Here is a 21,823-nt window from a genome sequence, read left to right as displayed (position 1 = left end):
ACACATACCTTTGCCATAATCCAGGCCCTGAATTTAAAAAAAGTGGCACATTTGTCATTGCACAGGCTCAGTTGCTTACTGTAAAAACAGATTCACATAATAGAATTTAAAAGTGTATTTATGTCTTATAGATAAGACTTTGTTACTGTTACAACTCAAATAGCTCATAGTAAACATATCAGCAAGGAAGTGTACTATTGTGATTTGATATTTCAGGCATGGAAAGTTTTAGCTTTAACTGGTTATTGAGAGAATGCATGCCAAAGCACAAAGAGGACAGGAAAGGGGAAAAAAAATTCTCTGTCAACAGTGTCTTTCACTGCTCGCACAAACAATAGGCCCAGTTAATGAAACACACAACTATTTTTTACGAGAACAAAGTACGTCCTGAACACTTGCTTTAGAGCTCTCGGTTTAGTTCATGGATATTGGGTGTTCCTCAAACTCCACACTGCTGGGACAAGTGAAAGGGGATCGCTATAAAATTCCAAGGTCATGATCAGACAACAATGTGCAAATAGGCTTGTTGTACTGGTGCAAGGGGCTCATGTTTCCTCTTGGGGGATGTCGGGATGATGACTAAACTCAAATCGCACTTCAAAAGGCTTTTTTTCTCCTTCCAGTCATCACCTATAGAGTTAGATTCTATCAAGATTCTGAGAGAAATACCTTTAGGTTCAGGTTAGATACTGAGGTCATGGACAAGTAGTGGGGAAAAAAGCATGTTCTCCCCAGTACAACAAACTGTCTTCTTTAAACAGAACATACAGTATACTATCACACACTGTAGGAACAATAAATAATATAAAAAGATGGAGAAAGAATTGTAAAAAGATTGTAATTGTAAAAAGGAATGAAAAGCCACTGAATGAGATTCAATAAATTCACTGAATAGCTAGATCAAGCATTAGACATGAGCTGAATCCATTAGAATTGCTCATTGTGTTTACTTCACAGGGGAATTCTGCTGCAACTCATTCTGCACTAATGACAGTCTGAATAGTTCGAGCAGCCGGCAAAAGAAAATGCCAACTCTTGCACTGTCTTTTTAGTGATATATTGATCCGGTTAATTTCTGACTTAAATGACTGGGTCACTGAGAACAATAATGATTTTGACCCAGCAGCTGAAGTAGCAGCATGAAGCCCCCAAGATACACAGATGCAAGACAAAAGAAAGGCAGCATGAGTCTGCAATGATCAGCTGCAGCTGATAACTGAAACACAAATGCTCCTTTCACACAAATTACATATTTTATTGTCTATATTTGTGCTTTACATGCATTGTTTAAATTGTGAATTCTTTACTTCAAAAGAAAACATATATTAATAGGCTTTATACCGCATTCTGAAATATAAGGTTTAAGATTTACTGCAAAGGAGTTTAAATCTCACATCCCTTGAACATACCAGACATCAAGAAATTCCTCTAACACCAGCAGAATATGTTTGATGTTCGGGGCCATAAAATATAGCTTTCAATCCTGCCAGGAAACCACATGGTCTATACAGATAAAGAAGGGACGTCTAAGCAGACGCTGAAGTTGTACACCGCTAAAGTTGCCAATAATCTCTCTCTTAGCATGAAGCTATTCTAAAGGAATGTGAAATAATGAAGCCTATATGATTCATTTCTATCTGAATTGACCAAATAAAATATATATATATATATATATATATATAAGTTATGAGGATAATGTCAAAATACAATCTTAAGAATGGTTCTGAATGTTAAACATGATAAAGATTTAGTTAAAATGAAATGAAATCTTTTCATTTTAAGCAATGGGCTGTTGGCAGAGACAGAATGAAACAGGAGCACACAGGGTCACTTCTACACCCAGACCCACATCGACTCCCTGCTGGCTGAATGTACTCCACCAACAAAGAGCCAATGGGCAGGGACTCTTTTGTTACCAGCAGATGCTCACTGACAAACTGAAAGGGGCATCTCCTAGCATAAACTAGCATGTGGCCACAATATGTCACACTACTGAGGTTGTCTATTAAGAGTGTAACATTCAAGATTTGCTTTCATTTCTTACTTGTAAAAAATAATCTGGAAGATATGAAAAAAAAAAAGCTTTAAGCTATGGCCTCAGCAGAAGTGTATTAATTAGCTGAGAAAACCCTTCTGGAAAATTCTTGTTTTATTTCACTCTTGTCTTAAAAAGCTTGTTTGTGTTTGAATGTGTCAGTCATTTGATAGAGACTTTATATGTCACTGTATATTCTTAGGGTGGAGCTTCATGAACATGGGTTAGCTTAGAGAAATGGAATGGTATGATCAATATTTAGGTATTCACACACTTTTGGCCATATAATGTATACAAAATAGAAGCAGACACAGCCCATTACAAAAGTGATGCAGGGAAAAGTCTAGCCCAACCACTGGACTTATTATAATCCTGTACAGTGCATGTCTTTTGAATAAAAGACCACACAGAACACCCATTCTTATGTTTATAGCATGCCCTAACATGTTGCACATGTTTATGCCTGATATAGTATTTCACCAAAAACAAAAAGACAGAGGCTGTTCTTATATATAACGTTACTGCAGCCATATCATTATTCTTTTAGGATAAATAAGGCTCACATGAGAACAAAAGAATTGTGTGCACATATAGTCAGCTATCTTGAACATAATGACTCTATTAATAGATGAGAAGCACATTTGGTTTTCTCTCACAACAAAAGCAAACAGACCAACACACATCTTACCTTGAAAGCCTCCAGCTGCTGGTTAATAAAATCTGTCTCCATTCCAACTGGTCCTTGGGATTCTTCTTGCTCTTCTGCACCAGTCATTTGAGTTGTAAAAGTGTCCAGCTTGTGATAAAACTCCTGCAAATGTCTCAGTGTTTCCTCAACCTGCTCTTTCCTCCCAATGGCCCGGTCCATCAATTTGCCACTTTGCTTGCTCAGGGCCTCCAAGTCTCTCTTCAGACCCAGTAGATCTGGTGAGACCTCTGACTCGAGCATCTTCTTGCAGTTTTCTCTGGCACTCGCTGTACTGTTTATCAGATCCTGAAGTTTTGTCACAAAGTTTTGGATGGTTCCTTCTTGGTCTTGTAGAGTTTTCAGGTCTCTGGCTACTGGGCCCATACTATCCAATTCATCATCCAGGTCTGCAAAGGTGGTGAACATCTCTCGAATGCTGTCCTGAAATTGTCCAATGCCCTGCAGTTTGTTCTCCAATGTGTTGCATTTGTCTTCAATTGCTTTACTGATGGAGCTGTGTTCTTTCTCCAAAGTGTCTGCCTGAAGGAGGAGATCTACCACCCCTTCAACTTCTGGTACATCCACGATTAAACTTTGAGCAAGGCTTTTGAGGTTCTCTATCTGGTTCTGGACACCCTCTAGGTTTTTCTGCTGAGCCTTCATGTTGGTTAGGTTCTTGTTACTATAACCTTGTTCACCAAGACCAGAGTGATATTCTAGTTGCTTCCTGGCACCCTCCATTTGGTCTGAAATTTCTTTGCCTGTGTCACTGAACTCTTTCAACTTCTGTGAGAGCTTCTCAAGAGTTTCTTTCTTTAGCTGCAACCCTTCAATCAACTTATCCATGTTGTTCCCAATAATAATCCTCTCCTCCTGCAAATCATCGACATCTGCTGTGGCCACTTCTAGAAGGCTATCAGCAGCTACATTCAGCAGCTCCATCTGACCACGATGTTTGTCCACATCCCGCTGGATGGTCTTTACCTGTGAGAGGGAGTTTTCTACTTCTACAGGATCTACACTGAACTTTGCCTTGTTTTTCCTGTCTTCACACTCCTGCAGCCAAGTTCCCAAGCTCTCTGCATGTTCTTTGTATTTTTTGGCTCTCTCAATAGCAACATTGAGCTTTTCTGCTCTCTCCATGGCACCCCGCTTTACTTTTTCCCAGTTGGACCTAAGGGCTGAGAGCTGTCCTTGGAGGGCCGACTTTTCCTCTCCCTCCGTGTTCTGTAGGAGAGCCTCTGCTTCCCGCATAATGTTGTTGTATTGTTCCTCTTGTTCACTCAGTGCACTCTGGATAGCAATGTGCTCCCTTAGACTTTCTAACAGAGTCTCCTCCTTGGCTGAAACTGACTGAGGCTCAGCCTGCTCCTTAAACATTTGCTCTATCCAGCCCTGGAAGTCTTTCGATGTTCGATGGAATTCTTGAGAGCTTGCGAAGGTGGAGGTGAGATGTTGAATCCGCTTGCCTGAAAAAATAATTAGACCACAAGATAAGATAAGCAAAGGTAATTCTGATCTATTCCAAAACTTGACTGTATCAGACTTTAACGGGTTACAAATGTGATGTCTCTTAATGTGATCGTGAGACAGTAAAGGGACTGTAAAGTAAAGCTTTTGAGCAAATGAACACAAAAATACATGATGTGCAAACGTCTGACTAGTCATTGTAAATGTAAGCAATTACACATTTCCACACATTATTCATAATACACTGGCCAGTGTATGTAACCCAACAAACCTGCTTTGTCTTCAAGGATCTTAAAGGGCTTGGAGATGTTTTCCAGCTGTGCTGTGAGGTTGGCTCTGAGATACTCCTCAGTAACTAGAGCTGAAAGTTCAGAGCACAGACTTTCTGCCTCCTTTAGCCTCTTCTTCTCTTCACATAGCTTAGCCAGGACTGCATTAGTGGCTTCTAGCTGCTTCTTGACAGCATCAGGCTGTGTGCTGAGGGTCTGCTGGCCATTTAGCTGAAGCTCCAGATCTGCTGCACTCTCCCCTAGTTGCCGCAGAAGATCCTGGAACTGAGTGGTCTTACCCACAACTTGCTGAATGAGGGCATCACGCTCAGACAGCTGACTTGTCAGAGCCTGCCACTTCTGGTTGATGGCATCCAGCTGTGTCTTTACCTTCTCTCCAGTAGGGTCTTGATTTCCTGATGCAGAACTGATAACCATGGCAGCTTCGTTCAGCTGCTCGTACTGAGGTTTGCGGCCTTCAAACTCTTTCAGAAGAATCTAGGATTCAGTTAGAAATATTGTTCACTATGTTCAGGTTCAATTCATATTACAATTAAACTGGTTTTGTCTTAAGCATTTTCAAATATGTAAAATTACCTGCTATATATTTTAGGATACTTAAGTACAGCCCTGCCAAGATTTATAAAAATGTCTCATCATCTGTTTTATTCTGTTGAAAATGAAGCCCCTCTTGTATAAGTGCTAAATTGCGGCACGAGGTTAAAATGCACAAAAGTTGGCAAGGTCAGTATGTATTATACACTATTCATCGAATGCAGTAGCTTTCTTCTAACTGTATTTCTGCTGTAGTACCCTTACCTGGACCTGCTGCTTCTGCATGTTGAGCATATTGGGGTCCATAGATAAAGGGCCCAGAACACTCATCATCAGATCTTTCTCCAGAAGCCATTGTGAGAGCTGAGGTTGGTTAGTCTGGAAGAGCTCCAGCATGCGGGATGACTCCTCCAGATGCTGTTTCCTGTTCTCCACAGATCCCTTGACCTCCTCCCATCCTGCATCTGTAAAATGGAGCACCGCACAGGCAGCATCACTCAAAATGTCTTACAGGGGAGTATTGCAACTAAGAGCTTTTACATAAAGGAACAGAAGACTCATGGAATGAAGATTTGCACCTGGTCAATACTAGGGGTTTAAAAGTTGGATTAGAATGGAATAGATTTAATTTTTAATGAAGATTTCACAGTATGCATACCTATCTGTTTCAGCATGTTCTTCCATTTTTCTGCCTCAGGTGAATCAGGGCTTTCCTCTATCAGGTGGAGTAACGTCTCCCTCAGCTCTTGGTATTGTTGCTGTTTCTGGAGCATATTTTCCTCATAAGCCTAAAAAATATTGATTTTACTTAAACATCATTTGAATGCGTTTATGTGAAAACAGCTATACGTAATTTAGTGAACGAGTGTACTTACTTTCTGCCGTTCGATTTGCATTTTCATTGTATCTTTGCCTGCTGGCTCAGAGTTCCAAGATACAGCTGTTTTCTTCATGTTCTCCAGCCACTGCAGTGTTGAATGAGCCTCATTCTGGACCCCTTGGACCTTTAGCAACAGCCCACTTAGCTCTGAAGACCTGGTCTTCAGCAGCTCCCCAAGGCTGCTATAATCTTCATTGATGCTGGACATGTTCTGCTCCACCAGAATCAGCTCTATAAACAGCACAGAAACAATTCATCTGCCGTATCAAATATGTCAAATAAACAACATTTGGTTTGCCTCTTAGAATCTAAATGTATACAAACTGTGTGACCACCAACAGATTTGTATTATTATTATTTGAGCCTTCAGTTGCTGCAGAAATTGTATTATGTGCAATTTTAGGTTTTCAGGCAAGGAATACATAAAAATAATAAAAAGAACAAACTGAACTTTACCATTGTTTGTCAGATATGAAGCTCCTGGACCTGAGCCATTACTGACTGCTGAACCTAGGCAGTAAAAGAAATTTCATCACATTTCATTTATTTAAGATCATACTGGAAACATTGCCTTGGACAGAGAGGCACAATATAAGTGTGCTCATAAATTCCTAAAAATAATATCTGGGAATACCTGGTTTATGATGCATTCTGGCTTTGGCTGGTGATGTCAAAACACTGATTAGGGTACACAGTGCAGACCCTTTACTATTTATGTCTTGGACAGCGGGAGCTTTAGCAGTCCATTCTTCTAGCAAGCGCTGTAAGAGAGAGAAATCTGGCTTGTAAAGCAGTGTAAACAGCAAAAATGCAAAAAATGCATCTTGTTAACTTTCCCTAAATTAATAGGAGAGAGTTCATTTTAATGTTATCAAGAAAGAGGAGGCTATTCAATATAATTTCTGACAACTTAGAAAAAAAAAAAAAAGCAGTTGTTTTTTTATCCTAATGCAGCTCAAATATTTGAGCTTATTTGTACACAATTTGTACAAATATACATGATGTAAATTTGATTTGAGGAATTATTTCCAGGATTGTTAACAGGTAACACTGGCAATGATACATACACATCAATTCTAGCAAAGTATCAGTCTAATTGTGCTGCTTGGAAACGTGTTTCAAGACAACATGAAAATGGTTTATTACGAGCAGTTGCACAACTAATAACAGTCAGTAAGAATTTTATTATACACATAATTAAGCCCATGTTACAATTCAGGAGCAATATTACTGTATTGTAGGACATGGGGTATTTGTTGCGGAGAGTTGGTCAAGGTCAATTTTTTTCGCTATGCAGCTGCAATTTTCATGGAGAATAAGAGTGACCATATATTGGGACATAATTCATAAGATAATTAACATCCAAGCATTAGGAAAGAATAGAAAATGAGGGGAATATTTTCCGAGCTGCGTCTGCTTCTTCTCTCTTATTAGATTATGTTGCTGTTGCTCTGCACCCACTCGTCCACCCTTTCTTTCTCTCCCACCCCAGGCTGCATTCAGGTAATGGCCAAATTAAAAGCAAGGCAAGTCTGTATACGCTGCTATATTTTATGATTTTTAGATTTTAGATATTTAGAGATTTTTTCTGTAAATATAAGCAAATACAAACCACTAAAACCCTGACCAGCACTAAGCAAAGCCCAATTTTCACAAGATGTGGTAAACATGTCGCATCATGCCATATCCACCACTATTACGTGTTAATTAACGTGACCTTTCTTTTTCCCACGAGCGTCATATCTGCCTGCCTGCTCCTGTCTTTGCCTCAGACTAACAGCACCCTTTCCCACGACTTTTGTGGGGTCCCATGGGATCCCAGTCCCAATTCACACCTCTACATTTATATATATTTTCTCTAAACGGAAATAAATGCTCTTTATTTATTTATTCATTTCTTTTTTAAAGCGAGCAAACTGTCACCTGTGTGGGAAAGAGTGAAGAGGTTACACTCACGTTGACTTTCTTCACATCATTTCCCAGGCCCTGTTCACTGCAGTTGGGCTGAACCAAAGGCACTTGTTCTTTTGTCTCCTCCAGCCACTTCATCAGCACCCCTGCAGCTACTTTGAACTCACCAAGCTGGTCCTGGCAAGACATTACTTCCTCCTCTCTGTAATATACAACATCCACACACATACTGTTACGTTCTCATGACTCAGCAGTATGCCCACTAATGAGGCCTCCATGCAGGTGGCATTCATTATATTTTCTGCCATTGCTCATTGGAATGAATCTTGAATTCATTCTCACACAATACAAAAAACACAGATCAGACGTCAAAGTTAATTCTTACACAGAATGACACTCACTTCTCTTTAACAGTATCCTTAAAGGTATTAAATGTGTTAGACAGGTTTGCCATCTTGCCCTGAATTAGCGCTGTGCTTCCCTCTGGGCCAGCGTTAGAAAGCTCCTTCGCTAAGAAGTTCAGTGTTTCCATGTCCTTTACGTGTTCAGCCAACTCTGCATTTATATCCTACAAAAAAGAAATTTGGAATATTTTAAAAACAATTAAACTACACATTAATTAAATTGTCTTAATCTGAAAGGGTCCATTATAGAGAATATTCCTTAAGTAAATAGCTTGGGGATTACCTGCACCAGCTGAGAGAGCTCATTTACATTTTTCCCAGGTCCATCAGTGTCATAGAGAGCATGTGAATGTTTCAGCACAAACCCCTGGACCTTCTCAGATGTCTTCTCAAACTGTTCTACCTTGTCCTTTAGCTGCTCCATTTGTGAGATCTTCTGCTTGTGCTTCTCGCAGGCATTATCAAAGCGTTGGGTCAGTCCTTCCATCTTTGCCTGGAGAGCAGCAGCTGCTGCTGGCTCTGCAGTTTCAACAAACTTCTTCACTTTGGCCTTCATAGTGGAGATACTGCTCTGCCTGCTAGACATGTCCTGCTCCAGAGCCTGTGCATTAAAAATTGTTATCACGTGATGATCTCTTTATTTCTAGTCTACGCAGGCAATCATGCTGCTGTTCATATAAGAGGCGATTTTTTTTTTTTTTTTTAATTTCAGGATTTAATTTTCTTTTTAACATTTGTATGTTTTTATGTAAGTTCTGATATGCATTACTAACGAGATGTTAAATTATATTTAGGGTTATCATTAGTGTTGCATAAACTATAATTCAACTAGTTTGTGATAAATCTATTTGCTAATGGCTGTTGTGTGGACCAGTTTGTGCAGAGGGAAAATTCAGACAGCAGAAATAATTTTTTAACAACTATTGTAATAAATCTATAATAAAAATGTCATGAGAACATTTTATTGGTGAGGAAAAGCAACATACTGCCTCTTTGCTGAGTGCATCTGCAATTGCAGCTGAGTCTAGGGGCACTTTTAATCCCTCCCCAACATTTTCCTCCACCCTGTTCATCCAGTTCATCATCTCATCCAGACCATCCTGTACACTGAGCGAGCGTGTTAACGTCACCTGCAGCTTCTCATTCCGGTCACTCACTGACTTGGACAAGTTATCGTACCTTTCCACAATGTCATCTAAAAACAGTTTAGAGACAGTTCAAGCATGGATAACACAAACCATTTCAGTCATGAGCACTGTACGAGGCTATAAAACTGCAACAGCGTAATTGTACAATGTTGTATTTTGAAAGCTACATAAGTTGAAATATTTTAATTGGACAGAATTTTACTTTAAAGGTTATAATAGTACTTGAGATTTGAGAAAGTATGACCCACCGACTGCTTCCTGAAGCTCATCCTTGTTGTTTAGTAGATCTCCCTCTGCTGTGATAAGGGCATCTGCTGTTTTGCGTAGTGTCTCAAGAGCCACCTGATGGCCAGTGGTCTGCCCTTGAAGAGCCTGAGACAGACAAGAAAATACTAAATCAAATAACTAATAATCATCAGAATATTTGTATTGTACGATAAAATAATTCGCAAATAAATTAATTGGACAAGGCTGAGTATTTGGTTTAACAAACAAAGCCTTAAAAACTTCTTGATATCACTTTACCATCATATTAATTGCAAGCATACAGTATATGAGCATAGAGCATTAATACAGGTAACCCTAATACAGGTGTTGGAGCAAGCTGGATAATTTACAAAAATCACTGTTCTCTGCTCGTTTGACAGAAGCTTTAAGTGGTTTGTCTGGGTCATGCTGTTGCGTGTTGTTTTAAAATAACGTGTACATGTTTATAGTGTCTGCTCAGCAGTGTGATGATCTTGCAGCCTGCTTGGGACTATGAGCAAATTCTGAAGAGTGAGTGTGAGAGCAGCTTTTCCATTCTGTGTTCTCTATTCTAGATGTAAATGTTTTGACGCCAGTAACATAGCTGTGAATGATGACAACAGTGTGTCTCTTTTTCTCATGCCTTAGTCTCTTCCAGTTGTCTCTGGAGTATTTGGGGGTCTGCAGCAATAGGTTCAGACTGCTGCCTTCTCGCATCTGCCTCAGAATTATTGAGCCATGACAACAGGCAACTTGCAGCATCTTCGTATTTCTTGTACTTGTCTACAACATCTTTGAGATTGTTTCCAAGCTGGTTGCACTGAAACAAAGAAGAGTTCGTTTTACAGTAAGTACACGATATGCATGTGCTCAAGTCTTAACATTTAAGATCTCTCTAATGATGTATCTCTGTCTCACATTGTTTTGTCTTACTATTTTTATAAGTACTGCCATATTTACAAAGTTCTCGTTTCATTTGTAATTATCCTATAATCCAAATAATGATTTGGTTTCTATATTTCTATTAGAATAACTCCTTAATATTATATTTGAGAATCGGAGTTATATTTTGATCATAAGAATTTCTTGGTCACAAAAAAAAAAAAAAGTGATGCGTGCGCATTAGTGAAACATTTTGGTAATTTTTAAGGTTTTTCCGTGTTCTTCAAATAACAATTATAGGTTGGACTTCACTTTATTGAAAGATGAAGCTAAATAACAATAAAGACGTGTTTCCATAAACATTACCAAAAATGTTAGATTGTATAATAAGCTAGAGATTTAATGGGTTAATATCCTGAGGTATATGCTCTGGATGATATGGTGATACTCATGGTCTATCATTTATATGCATAGAAATGCTGCCATCTGTTGGTTGTCAAAAAAGGAACGCACCATGCTTTTCATACAAGCAAAGTTAAAGTGAATTACTTGGCTGTGCATGGCTTTGTATCGAGTAGCAGTGGAGTCCAGCTTCTCCTTCACAGCAGCACATGTTCCTGAAGTGTCCACATCAAGCAATCCCTGCTTACGCTCTTTACGGCTGCAGGCCTTGGCCACATCCAGCACTTTCTGTCCTGAGATGGTAATGAAACGCAAGTCCCCCTTGTGGGAGATCACATCCTCATAAAAACATTTCTGCTTCTCAAGCTTCTCTTGCAGAACAGCCAAGTGGCCAGTGGGGGCTCCCAGCTCTGCCAGCTGCTCCTGTGCCTGCTGTAGCCACACTCCAAACTCTTCATAGTCACCTTCAAACTTGTGCAGCTCCTCCTGAACACTTTGCATCTGTTTCATCTGCTGCTCAGCCTGGGTGAGAGAGACTTCATAGCACTCTCTCAGATCTTTGATGCTCTTCTGGAGCTGCACTTTTTCTGATGGAGAGAGGACATCTGCCTGCTTGTCCAGCAGAGCCTGGGCAGACTGGGTGGCAATAATTAAGTCTTGCTGCTGGGAGAGGATCCCTTTGTGGTGAGCCTGCAAAAGGGATGTTTTAATGTTATGTATTTGATTGCAAACTTTACTGCTCACTAAAACATGACGGATCAACTGGAATATTCTACTTACCTTAAGCCTCTCATATTGCTGATCCATATCCAATTCTTTATTGTCTTCACCTGACCACTGTGAGGTGTTATCTGTGGCGTCCAGTGCATTTCCATTAGGGTCATCTTCCACTCCTGTTCTTTTTCCTTCAACTGGCATGTTTCCGTTCTCTTTGGCCATCTCGGTTTCTTTCCCGATGTTGGACACCCAGTCTAAGAGAACCTCTATTTTGTTTTTGGTCTCCTCAAGTTGTTCCACAGCTGCAACCTAAACACAAATATATTTTTCAGAATATTTACAAAAAGCAAGAATTGTCAGCGCTGACAGCGGTAGCAGTAGAAAATGTCCAACCTTTTCCGTCTCCTGTTTAATAACAGTCGTCACAACTTTCTCCAGTTCTTTCCTGGTTTCCTCTGCTCTCTGGTTAAGCATATTGGATTTGCACTTCAACTCTTCTAGCTTGAGTTCAAGAGCAGCCACCTGCTCAGGTGTCAGTTTGCTCCGGTTCTCCTCTAGGAACTTCTTAGTGCTATTGATGACTTCATTCAAGGCATTTACATTCACCTGGATGTCTTTCTGCAAAGCCTGATAAATCAGTGGAGACAGAACAGCAGGCACGAATTTAGTACTAATCATACAAAAGAAGATACATTTTTACAGGTTTATTAGGTTCTCAGCCTTGTACTGTATTCATGTGTATACCTGGTTCTCTTGTTGGTGCTGCTGGATGTCTCCCACACTCTTTGCACTGCTGGACTGCTGCTGGTGGCCGATGAGACGGTTCTCGGTCTGAGTTAGGTCATCACACAGCTCCTGAAGTTTGGCTACAAACTCCTTCTGCTTCTCAACAGCATTCTGACATAAATGACAACGTGAGTTAAAATAAAATGAAATATGTCTCAATATAAACCACTTCGACATTCCAAAAAGTGAACATGACCGAGTATGCTGTAAACATGCTAGCTATTAACAAGATTAGGGTTTTGGGTTTTGACCAAATAAGTGACAAAATGTACACAAAAGTGTTCTTGGTTGTGTTAGGATTGACTTGCTGGAAAGCATTCCAAAGAAGATGCACAATAAAAAGCTTTGGTCCTCTGGAGTAAGTGCTGAACGCTTTCTTGACGCCTGCAAAATGTGAACATGATCAAAAAATACTTGTATTATGTGGTCATGCAATGTTATTGCTGTGTTGTTAGGGAGATCATGCAACCATGACATTAGAGCATTTCCTACCAACAGCATAATGACATATTGATGCAATCAGAAAATGCATCCAGTCCAAATCAGCTCAACAAATTTCAATGAACTCCAAGAGGATTTGGAGTCATTCAGACCTGCTGTTGAATCTCATCCTCACGAATCTCCAAATGGAGGTCCAGTGCGTGCCTCTGAGTAAACACTCGCTCCATCAGTTCTTTAAAGGCTCTCTGTGTGGCACTGAGACTTTTCAGCATCTGTCTGTTCTGGGCTGGGTTTAGGAACTGTGCGTGCTCGGATATGAAGTTCTGGACATCAAAAGCTGTATCCTCTAGATTCTGTCGAGTACCGGATAGGTTCTTCTCTAGATCCTGAAAATAAAAATAAAAAATCTTGAAAGATTGACTTAAATTCCAGAATACTTTACATTGCATTAATCTATTTTTCAAGAAATGTTGATGAATAAATAAAACTGGATTTTATTTTAAGAATCATACCTTGTTTTGTTGAATCCTATATTTAACTGTCTCCAAGTCATCTGTGGTTATGATGTCAAGCTTACACACTATTTCATGATGATCTTGTATACAAGATGAAAGCTTTTCGAGGGAGGTGAGAAGGTCTTGAAAGGTACACTCCAAATTTCCCTGAAAAACATTCAGACATGGACCAGATGTGTCCTAGGAATAAGTCTTTTCTCAACAATGTGCAACTATTCTAATCCCAAATTAATAAAGGAATATGGTCTATTCTCAGATACTGACCTTGGCTGCATCGATGGCCTGGAGAATTGTGTCATGTCTCTCAGATGATAAATGGCAAACATCTGTGAAAGTGGCTTTCACATCGACAAAAACTGCAGCTAAATCATGCTGGACTTGTGTGGGGATGAGCTCATCAGCGGAATTTAAAAGCTGCTCTGCTACCTTCAAATCTGAGGTCAAACTGGCAGGAAATGCAGCAAGCTGTGCTACCAAAGCCTAGAAATGTTTGTACAAAAAATGTTTATCATCAGACATTATACAAACAGAAACGGCTGAAAATGTATCTAGCTAGTAAAGCAGATTTACAAAATCAGAAGAAAACAAGCTAGAAAAAGGATGAGAGTATATGAAGCAATGAGAAAAATGGAACTTAGCAATGATAAACGAACCTGAGTTGTTTTCAGTTGGTCTTGTAAACCTTCAATGTGAACTGCTAAAGAGCTCTGAGTTAAAAAATCATTCCTGATGTCTTCAAGTGTGTCATAGTGATCCTGGAGTTTACCAACACACTCTAAGTAATGCTGGGTGGAAGATTTCTGCAACATATACCAAAATAATGATTAGGTGCTAATTTATATTGTCCAAATTTAAAACTACATCTCGATTTAATGCTCACTTTATGTGTAAATTTGACCTCCTCCTCTTCCTCAGTGGTTGCAACATTCGCCTTAGAGCTCTGCCGACTTGACCAAGCTGATGGAAAGATGTCATCCTCACAACTGTCACCGGAAGCAGCTTTGGGCTGAACAACACCTTCTACAAGTGAGCCTTCATCTCCCTGACCAGTGGTTTCCAGCCAACCCAAAGGTTCTTTCAGCATTTCTGGTTCAGACATCTCCTGAATCATCTCTTGAAGCTGAGACTGCTTTAACACTGGACTACTTGGTTCTTGAGCTGGATCTTTGTTCTCAACAAGGATCTGAGAGTCATGCTGAGTTGTAGCAGTGGATGAAATGCTCTCATTGAGGTCAAGGGCATGACTTTCCATTCTCTGGATCTCATTTACAGCTCCTTTTGCTGCAGTGTGTTCCAGTTCCTTTTCATAAACTGGTGGAAATTTACTCTCCATCATGGAAGTATTCACACACAGCTTATCTCCATAATGTTCAACATTTTTGAAGTCTCTGTGTGGCAAATTTGGTGGAATGTTGGGCTTCGGTGTAACAGACTTTGAAGACTCTTCTCCCATAATGTGTGCTGGAGTGATGGTGGTTTTGCACTCTAAACTTCCTGCATCATATCTGTTTGTCTCAGATATGACAAAACCTGAGTTAGGCGGGCACAACTCGATTGCTGTGTCAGCTACTTCACCTTGCTCAGCCAAGTGCTGCTCATAATTTGAATCATCACTGAGAGTTACATCTGGCAAGAACTTTGAGGTTGGACTTGTGCAAACTTTGCTGTGGAGACACTCCTTAAACATGTCCATAGACTCTGAGGTGTTGACCAAGACATTGACGGTTTCATTGTCAACACTGACACCAGTATGACTGGATTGAGTCACTACTGCTTTAAAAGCTGCATGGTCATTAGCTGTTCCTGACTTGCGCTCATGCTCGGGTTCTAGCCCAATCACATCAGTCTTGCTTATTGTACACTGAGTCGGATCTTTCTTGTACTTATTTGTTTGCCTCTCATTAATATCTACTGACTGACACAATACACTCTGTTCCTGATCTTGGATGTTTTCACTTGATTCAGGGCTCACACTTGTTTTGCTGGCAGCTCTCATATCTGATAACTGAACTAATGTGGAAGAGGATAAAGATGGTTCATTATCTGTTAGTTGTTTTATTTCTTCCATTGCATTCATGCTCTCTGACTCTCCCTCAATGGGGAATATACTAACTGTTTGCTGTTTCTCACTGAAAGCATTATGCTGTTTGTGTATATTCTGTAAGCTCTCTGTCTTCCTTTTATCAGAATTCTCACTTTGCAACGAAAAGGATTTGCCAGATTCACTCTCAGCAGAATTTATCTTCTGCTTTACTGCTGCTTCATTAAAAGCCACATGACTAACACTGGTTAAAGGAGCCTGAAATAATGACAGATAATTCTCTTTTTCTGGAACATCCCGCAACTCTGTATGGTTTCTATCTATGGCATTTTTGGTATCCAAACAATGTGAACTGCCAAGATCCTCTAAACCCTGTTTTCCTGGATCAAAATCAACAGCTGAAGAAGAATCACTAGTTGTCTTTAAGAGCAGTTTGGAGTTCAGACTAGTCATTTGTGTTGTGTCTGTTAATACATGAGCAATGTCCTCTGGTCTTGCCTCTAAATTTTCAGTACATGGACATTTTCCACTTAGGTTCTTATCAGTGATTGCCTCATTAACGGAACTTGAGTCCAAACCACTGATCGTTTTAGTTGATTTGTGTATTTGAACTTCCTCTGTCCTGTTCAAAGCATTTTCAGTATTTCCTGATAGACAATTGGTTTCTTTTGTTCTTTTCACTTCAGTACTTGAACATATGCCATACAACAATTCTTTACTGATATCATTAGCTGTCTTTAAGATGAATGAGGAGTCTAAGCATCTGTCCATTTGTGTTGTGACGCTTAAAGGAGTATCTTTTTCTGTCCTGTTTACTCCATTTTCAGTACTTGTGCATTTCTCACCAAACTCACCATCAGGGCTCTCCACACTATCTGTCTTTAAGGTTAATGAGGAGCCCAAACTACTGATTATTTTGTTCACTGTATTTTCAGAGCTTGGACATTTTTTACTAAACTCCTCAGCAGGTATCTCATCACTATCTATCGATAAGGTTGATGATGAATCCAAACTGTTGACCATTTGTGTCAAGTTTGTTGATAAAGAATCTGCATCTGATGACTTTTCTGAAATTTCAGTATTGGGACATTTTTTGCCAAACGCATCATCAGTGCTCTCGTCACTATCTGCCTTTAAGGTGAACGAGGCGTCCAAACTACTGATCATTTTTGTTGGAGTTTGTAATCGAGGAACAGCTTCCTTTGCTCTGACCACTGCATCTTCAATACCTGGACGTTTTTCACTTAAGTCCTCAGCAGGGATTTCATCACTATCATTCATGAAGGTATTATTATCCCAACACAATTGACCAGTAGTTAAGTGTGTTGAAAAAGAAGCTTCATCTGCATTTTCACCTGAACATTTTTCATCAAGCATGTAATTAGTGACATCCTTTGCATTAATGGTGAAAGAAGAGTCCAAACTATTCATCATTAGTGTTGAACCTGTTAATTGAGGAGTGGCTTCCTCTGTTCTGTTCACTGAATTTCCAGTACTTGGATAGTTTTTACCATGCATTTCAATGCCATCTGTTTTTAGGGTGAATGGTGTGTCCTGTGTGGTGGTTAATGATAAACTGGTGGCTTCCTCTGTTCTTTTCACTGAATTATGTTCAGAACTTGGGCATTTTTTACTTAGGTCCTTAGCACAGATCTCGAAATGATCTGTCATTAGGGTGAATGAAGGATCCAAACTGCTGGTCATTTGTGTTAAGTCTTTTGACAGAGGAGTCCCTACAGTTGTCCTCGATGAACTTTCTGTACTTGGACTTTTTTGGCTAAAGGTGTCATCAGTGATCTCTTTGCTACCAGAGTTTAAGGTGAACGAGGTCTCCAAACTGCTACTCTTTAATGGAGGAAATGCTTCCTCTGTTCTTTTATTCACTCCATTTTTAGTACTTGGACATTTGTCAACAGCTGCCTTTAGAGTGAACAATGAATTCAAGCTATATATATGCATTGTTGTGTTGGTGAATTCCTCTAATGTTTTCAGCTCACTTTCATTACTTTTATATTGTTTACTATGTTTTTCAACAGTGATCTCATCATCACAAGCTGTCTTTAAGGTAAAAGATGAGTCAAAACTCCTGGCAATTTGTGTTGGAGCTCTTAATAGAGGAGAGACTTCATTTGTGCTTTTCATTGTATTTTCAGCACTAGGACATGTTTTAGCAAACTCCTCATTTGTGATTTTTAATGTGAATGATGTGTTTAAACTACTTTCGGAACTTGGACATTTTTCTCCAGTAAATTCATCACTAACTATGGGGAACAATAATGTTGAGTTCAGACTACTGGTCATCAGTGCCGGATTGTTTTGCTCGGTTCTTTTCATTTCAATTTCATCAGTACTAAACCTCTCAGCAGTTAAATCATCTCCAGACATTGTTGGCAAAAATGGCGTGTCCAAACTACTGGGAATTTGTGTTGTGTTTATTAATGGATGAAGGTTTTCCTTTAATCTTGCCACTGTATTTTCAGTACTTAGACTTTTTTCACCATACTCTCCAGCAGTGAGCTCGTCGACATAGTCCATAGTACTGGTCAAATGTGTTGAAGTTGTTAATAAACTATTTACCTCATCTGGCGTATTTTCATCACTTGACTTCACAGTTGTTATCTCCTCACCATCTACATTTAAGCTAAACATTGAGTCCAAACTACTGATCACTTGTTTTGTATTTGCTGATAGAGGAGTGTCTTCTTCTGTCCTAGTTACTGTATTGTCAGTACTTGCACATTTTTCACTGAGGTTCACACCAGAATTCTCAAAACTTTCTTTCTCGAGAACAGTGATCTCCACATCACTACCTGCCTTTAATAATAACAGTGAGTCTAAACCACAGGTAATTTGTTTTGAATTTGTTGGTAGCTGAGTGTCTTCTGGTTGTTTTATTGCACTTTCAGTATGTGGACATTTTTCTACAAGTTCATGAAAGAGCTTATCATCACTATCTGCCTTAAATGATGTGTCCAAACTACTGTTAATTTGTGCCGAGTTTGCTGACAGATCATTGTCTTCAAGTGTTATCATCTCATCTTTAGCATGTAGACCTTTATCACTAAAATCCCCATCAATTATGTCCTTGTCACTTGCTGTTTTTAAAGTAAACGATGTGTCCAAGCTATCGGCCAGTTGCGTTGCTTGTGTTGCTAAGAGATTAGAGGCTTTCTCTGTTTGTTTCACCTCATTTTCAGTTTTCAGACTCTCATCATCAAACCTCTCATCACTGATTCCCTCACCGATAACTGTCTTTAAGCTAGATTCTGAGCTACTAGTGAATTGTGTTAAATTAGATAATAAAGCATTGCTTTCAGCCGTGGTCATTAATCCATACTTGTTGCTTGAACGTTTTTCATTAGCCTCCTCAGCACTAACTGTTTTTAAAGTGAGCGATGAGTCCGAACTATTAGTCAATTCTGTCGAAGGTGCTAACAGATGAACGGCTTCATCTGGCCTTTTCGTTGCATTTTTAGTATTTTTAGCAAACTCCTCAACGGTCACCTCCACATAACCAACTGTATTTAAGATGAACGTTGAGTCAAAAACACTGGAATTTTTATTTGAATTTGCTGATTCTTCTGAAGGTCTTAATCCTTCTGGATTTCCTGCATTTTGACTATTTTCACTCAAAACCACAGGTGTGATTTTAACACTGTGTTTCTTTATCTTATCCTCATTGCATGTTTTTACCAAGAAGCTGGAGTCTAATCCACTGGTTAATTGGGCTGAATTTGCTAACAGAATTTCAGCACTTGGACATATTGCTCCAATCTCCTCATTACAAATTGTATTTAAGGCAAATGATGAGTCCAAACTCCTGTTCATTTGTTTGGGGTTTTTTGGTAGTTCTTCAGACCTACATGTATTTACTGCATTTTCAGTATCTGGACCATTTTCACTTAAGTCCAGAGCAGACATCTCGTCACTCTTTACATCATTTGCTTCATTATCACAATTTCCATTTGGATCATTGTGGGCCTTTTGGCCATCTTCTGAATCAAGGACAAATCTGCCAACATTATCAGTGATCAAACACATCTCGCAAGCCCCCGAAGCACTGATGCTTTTTTCAGATGAATCACTAAGCAAATTTTGCTGCTGCTTGATTTGTAAAGCTATGTGAGATGATATGTATCCTTCTGATACGGCTTGTTTCAATACTGACATGGTCACGGTTTTGTTTCGTGTGATATTTTGCCTTCCAAGCTGCAGTGCAAGAAGCTCTAACACAGTCTCATCATCAATGAGGCCTCTAACAAAAGCATCATTGAGGTTGTAACGCTTTAAAGAGATGACATCTAAAATGCCGCCCTCTTTTATTTGGTCCCTCAGAAGGCACAACACATGATCTCGTTCCAGTTTTTCGTCATACGCACTTTCACGTTGGCTGTATTCAGTGCGCAAATCAGAATGTTCAGTTTTTTCACTGCACCCTACAGAGCACTGTGTGGCGTCTTTATATGTTGCTTGTAATGAAACTAGTGGATTAATCTCATGTGGATGATACTGTGGGCATGCATCTGTATTTGTATCCTCAGGTGCACTTTCACTTGTCTTAATCTCAGGTGCTTTTATGGCTCTTTCCAGCAAAGTATTAAAGACTTCACCTGACCCTGTAGTAAGACTTTCTGATTCAATAGTTTTTACATAAGGATCACAATCAGTCGACATCTCTGAAATACTCCCTTCTACTATTCTTGGTAAAGGCTCATCAATATGTAAAACTGCCAATTCACCAGTGCCTGTGATGTGTAAATCATCTGCAAAGTCCTCATCTAGAGATGAAGCATGTGTGTCAATTTCTGACATTTCTAGTAATACTTTAGCCATTTTATTTAACTGCCTATCTAAAATTAAAAGCCTCTTTCCTGATTTGGGGTCCATGTAGCTGTTCATCATTAAAAAGGAAACAAAAAGCTGTTTGGCTTCCAATGAAGATGGGGCATTTGTACTCTTTTCGTTAGCTTCCAATCCTTCTCTGGATCTTTCAGAGGCATCAATTTGAAGCTCACGCATTACTAGCCATGATGAAAATTGGTCATTGAGATCATCTACATCCGGGAACATATCAGGTATTTGTATCGTTTTTAAAAAGTCTACTGTGCAAGCGTTGATGAAACCTCTCTGTGCAGCAGAGTCAATATCAACTACCTCAGAGTTCTCTGGTATGTAAAATGCCGCTATGTTATGTCGATTACACAAAACCTCATGTGCCAGTTTCTCAGTGATGATTTCATGCCGTATTGACCTTGAGACATTGAGGATTTCACCAGAGTGTGGCCAGAGGAGGCCCATGAAACATTTCTGTTTCTCCAGAACTAACAGGGCACTTCTGGAACTCATTAAATCACACTGTACAGCTTCATCAACTGTAAGTCTAATCCCGGTTTTAGGGTTTATGATGCCACCATTCTGTGCTTGATGGCTCAGAATCCCACTGGCAGTGTCCTGATCAATAAGACCCTCAAATAAGGCCTCTTCTACTGTAAGCTTACAGTTTGTTCTAGGATCAACTATACCTCCTGCAGAGAGCTGTGCACTTAGCAGCCGGAGCATGGTCTCTCGGTCTATCAGACCCTCATGTGTCGCTCTCAGAATGCTGACCTCTCTTCCGGACGAAAACGCTATACTCCCATCTTTTCCAGACTTCACTGCCAGCACACGAAGCCCTGTCTCCTCGTGCACAATACTCCGCTGCACAAGCTGAATAAGAGAAACTTTTTCAGCTGTATTAGGATCAATTAAATCCTTCCAGGTATTCTGTCTTTGTAATATTTTAATATAGAGCGAGTGGGGAATTAGGCCAAATTCAAATGCCCTCTCAAGACTTACATTTTCTCCAGGGTATGTCACCCTTAACCCACCAGTTGCTAGCTGGATCTCAATGATCCTTACAGCTAGACGCTCAGAAATTGCCCCGTCCTTCACTGCAGCTACCGCTGGCAAAGGTTCAGAAGCATACCGTGGGATTTGAACACGTTTATTGGCTTCATTCAAGTCTTGGAGTTGTTTATACATGGGTTCATCCACTAGGTTGTGCCTGAATGCATTGTCCAAGTCTAGACACATGTGGAATTCGGGTAAGATGAGTTCAGATGTTAAGAGTTGGGCCTCAAGGAGACTGAGCCCAGTGCAGTGGTCAATGAGACCAGTCTGTACTGCACGGCATACAGACAGAACTGCTCCTTTTCCCACATCAAGAATGCCTTCGATGACTTCAAACTCCTGCAAAAAGGAATAGGAATTAAAACTGCATCGTGAATGTGAAATTACTTAGTGTTTAAAATTCTTTCACAGTGTTAAACATGTACTCACCCTTTACACAAGTTTACAGTTCATTTTCAACAGTCAAATCAGACTTTCAACAGCAAGAAGAGCAGAATTAAAAGCTCTCATGCATCTGTGGACAGAACGTTCAGTATCTTGCAAA

The 21,823-nt window shown here is 39.7% G+C and overlaps 1 protein-coding gene across 32 annotated transcripts in view; it reads right to left on the bottom strand.

Moving 5' to 3' along the window:
- dst (dystonin) overlaps window positions 1-21,823 on the bottom strand; it is a 114,896-nt gene that overhangs the window by 29,079 nt on the left and 63,994 nt on the right. For 30 of the 32 annotated variants that reach the window (XM_047811989.1, XM_047811997.1, XM_047811992.1 and 27 more), the window contains 22 exons: window positions 14,230-21,618; window positions 14,003-14,149; window positions 13,614-13,829; window positions 13,347-13,496; window positions 12,987-13,220; window positions 12,352-12,504; window positions 12,001-12,234; window positions 11,671-11,916; window positions 11,038-11,580; window positions 10,250-10,426; window positions 9,609-9,732; window positions 9,199-9,407; window positions 8,496-8,813; window positions 8,210-8,376; window positions 7,854-8,010; window positions 6,532-6,658; window positions 6,354-6,407; window positions 5,893-6,128; window positions 5,676-5,805; window positions 5,282-5,481; window positions 4,465-4,960; window positions 2,724-4,192 (listed from right to left, as the gene is read on the bottom strand). In XM_047811989.1, the coding sequence (XP_047667945.1) occupies window positions 2,724-4,192; window positions 4,465-4,960; window positions 5,282-5,481; window positions 5,676-5,805; window positions 5,893-6,128; window positions 6,354-6,407; window positions 6,532-6,658; window positions 7,854-8,010; window positions 8,210-8,376; window positions 8,496-8,813; window positions 9,199-9,407; window positions 9,609-9,732; window positions 10,250-10,426; window positions 11,038-11,580; window positions 11,671-11,916; window positions 12,001-12,234; window positions 12,352-12,504; window positions 12,987-13,220; window positions 13,347-13,496; window positions 13,614-13,829; window positions 14,003-14,149; window positions 14,230-21,618 (13,176 nt within the window). The remainder of the gene's footprint in view (window positions 1-2,723; window positions 4,193-4,464; window positions 4,961-5,281; window positions 5,482-5,675; window positions 5,806-5,892; window positions 6,129-6,353; window positions 6,408-6,531; window positions 6,659-7,853; window positions 8,011-8,209; window positions 8,377-8,495; window positions 8,814-9,198; window positions 9,408-9,608; window positions 9,733-10,249; window positions 10,427-11,037; window positions 11,581-11,670; window positions 11,917-12,000; window positions 12,235-12,351; window positions 12,505-12,986; window positions 13,221-13,346; window positions 13,497-13,613; window positions 13,830-14,002; window positions 14,150-14,229; window positions 21,619-21,823) is intronic. The other 2 variants (XM_047812013.1, XM_047812014.1) reach the window with 1 other exon arrangement.

Source organism: Tachysurus fulvidraco, chromosome 4, assembly GCF_022655615.1.
Source record: "Tachysurus fulvidraco isolate hzauxx_2018 chromosome 4, HZAU_PFXX_2.0, whole genome shotgun sequence".
Taxonomy (NCBI): Eukaryota; Metazoa; Chordata; class Actinopteri; order Siluriformes; family Bagridae; genus Tachysurus; species Tachysurus fulvidraco.
This window is presented reverse-complemented; position numbering and strand designations above follow the sequence as displayed.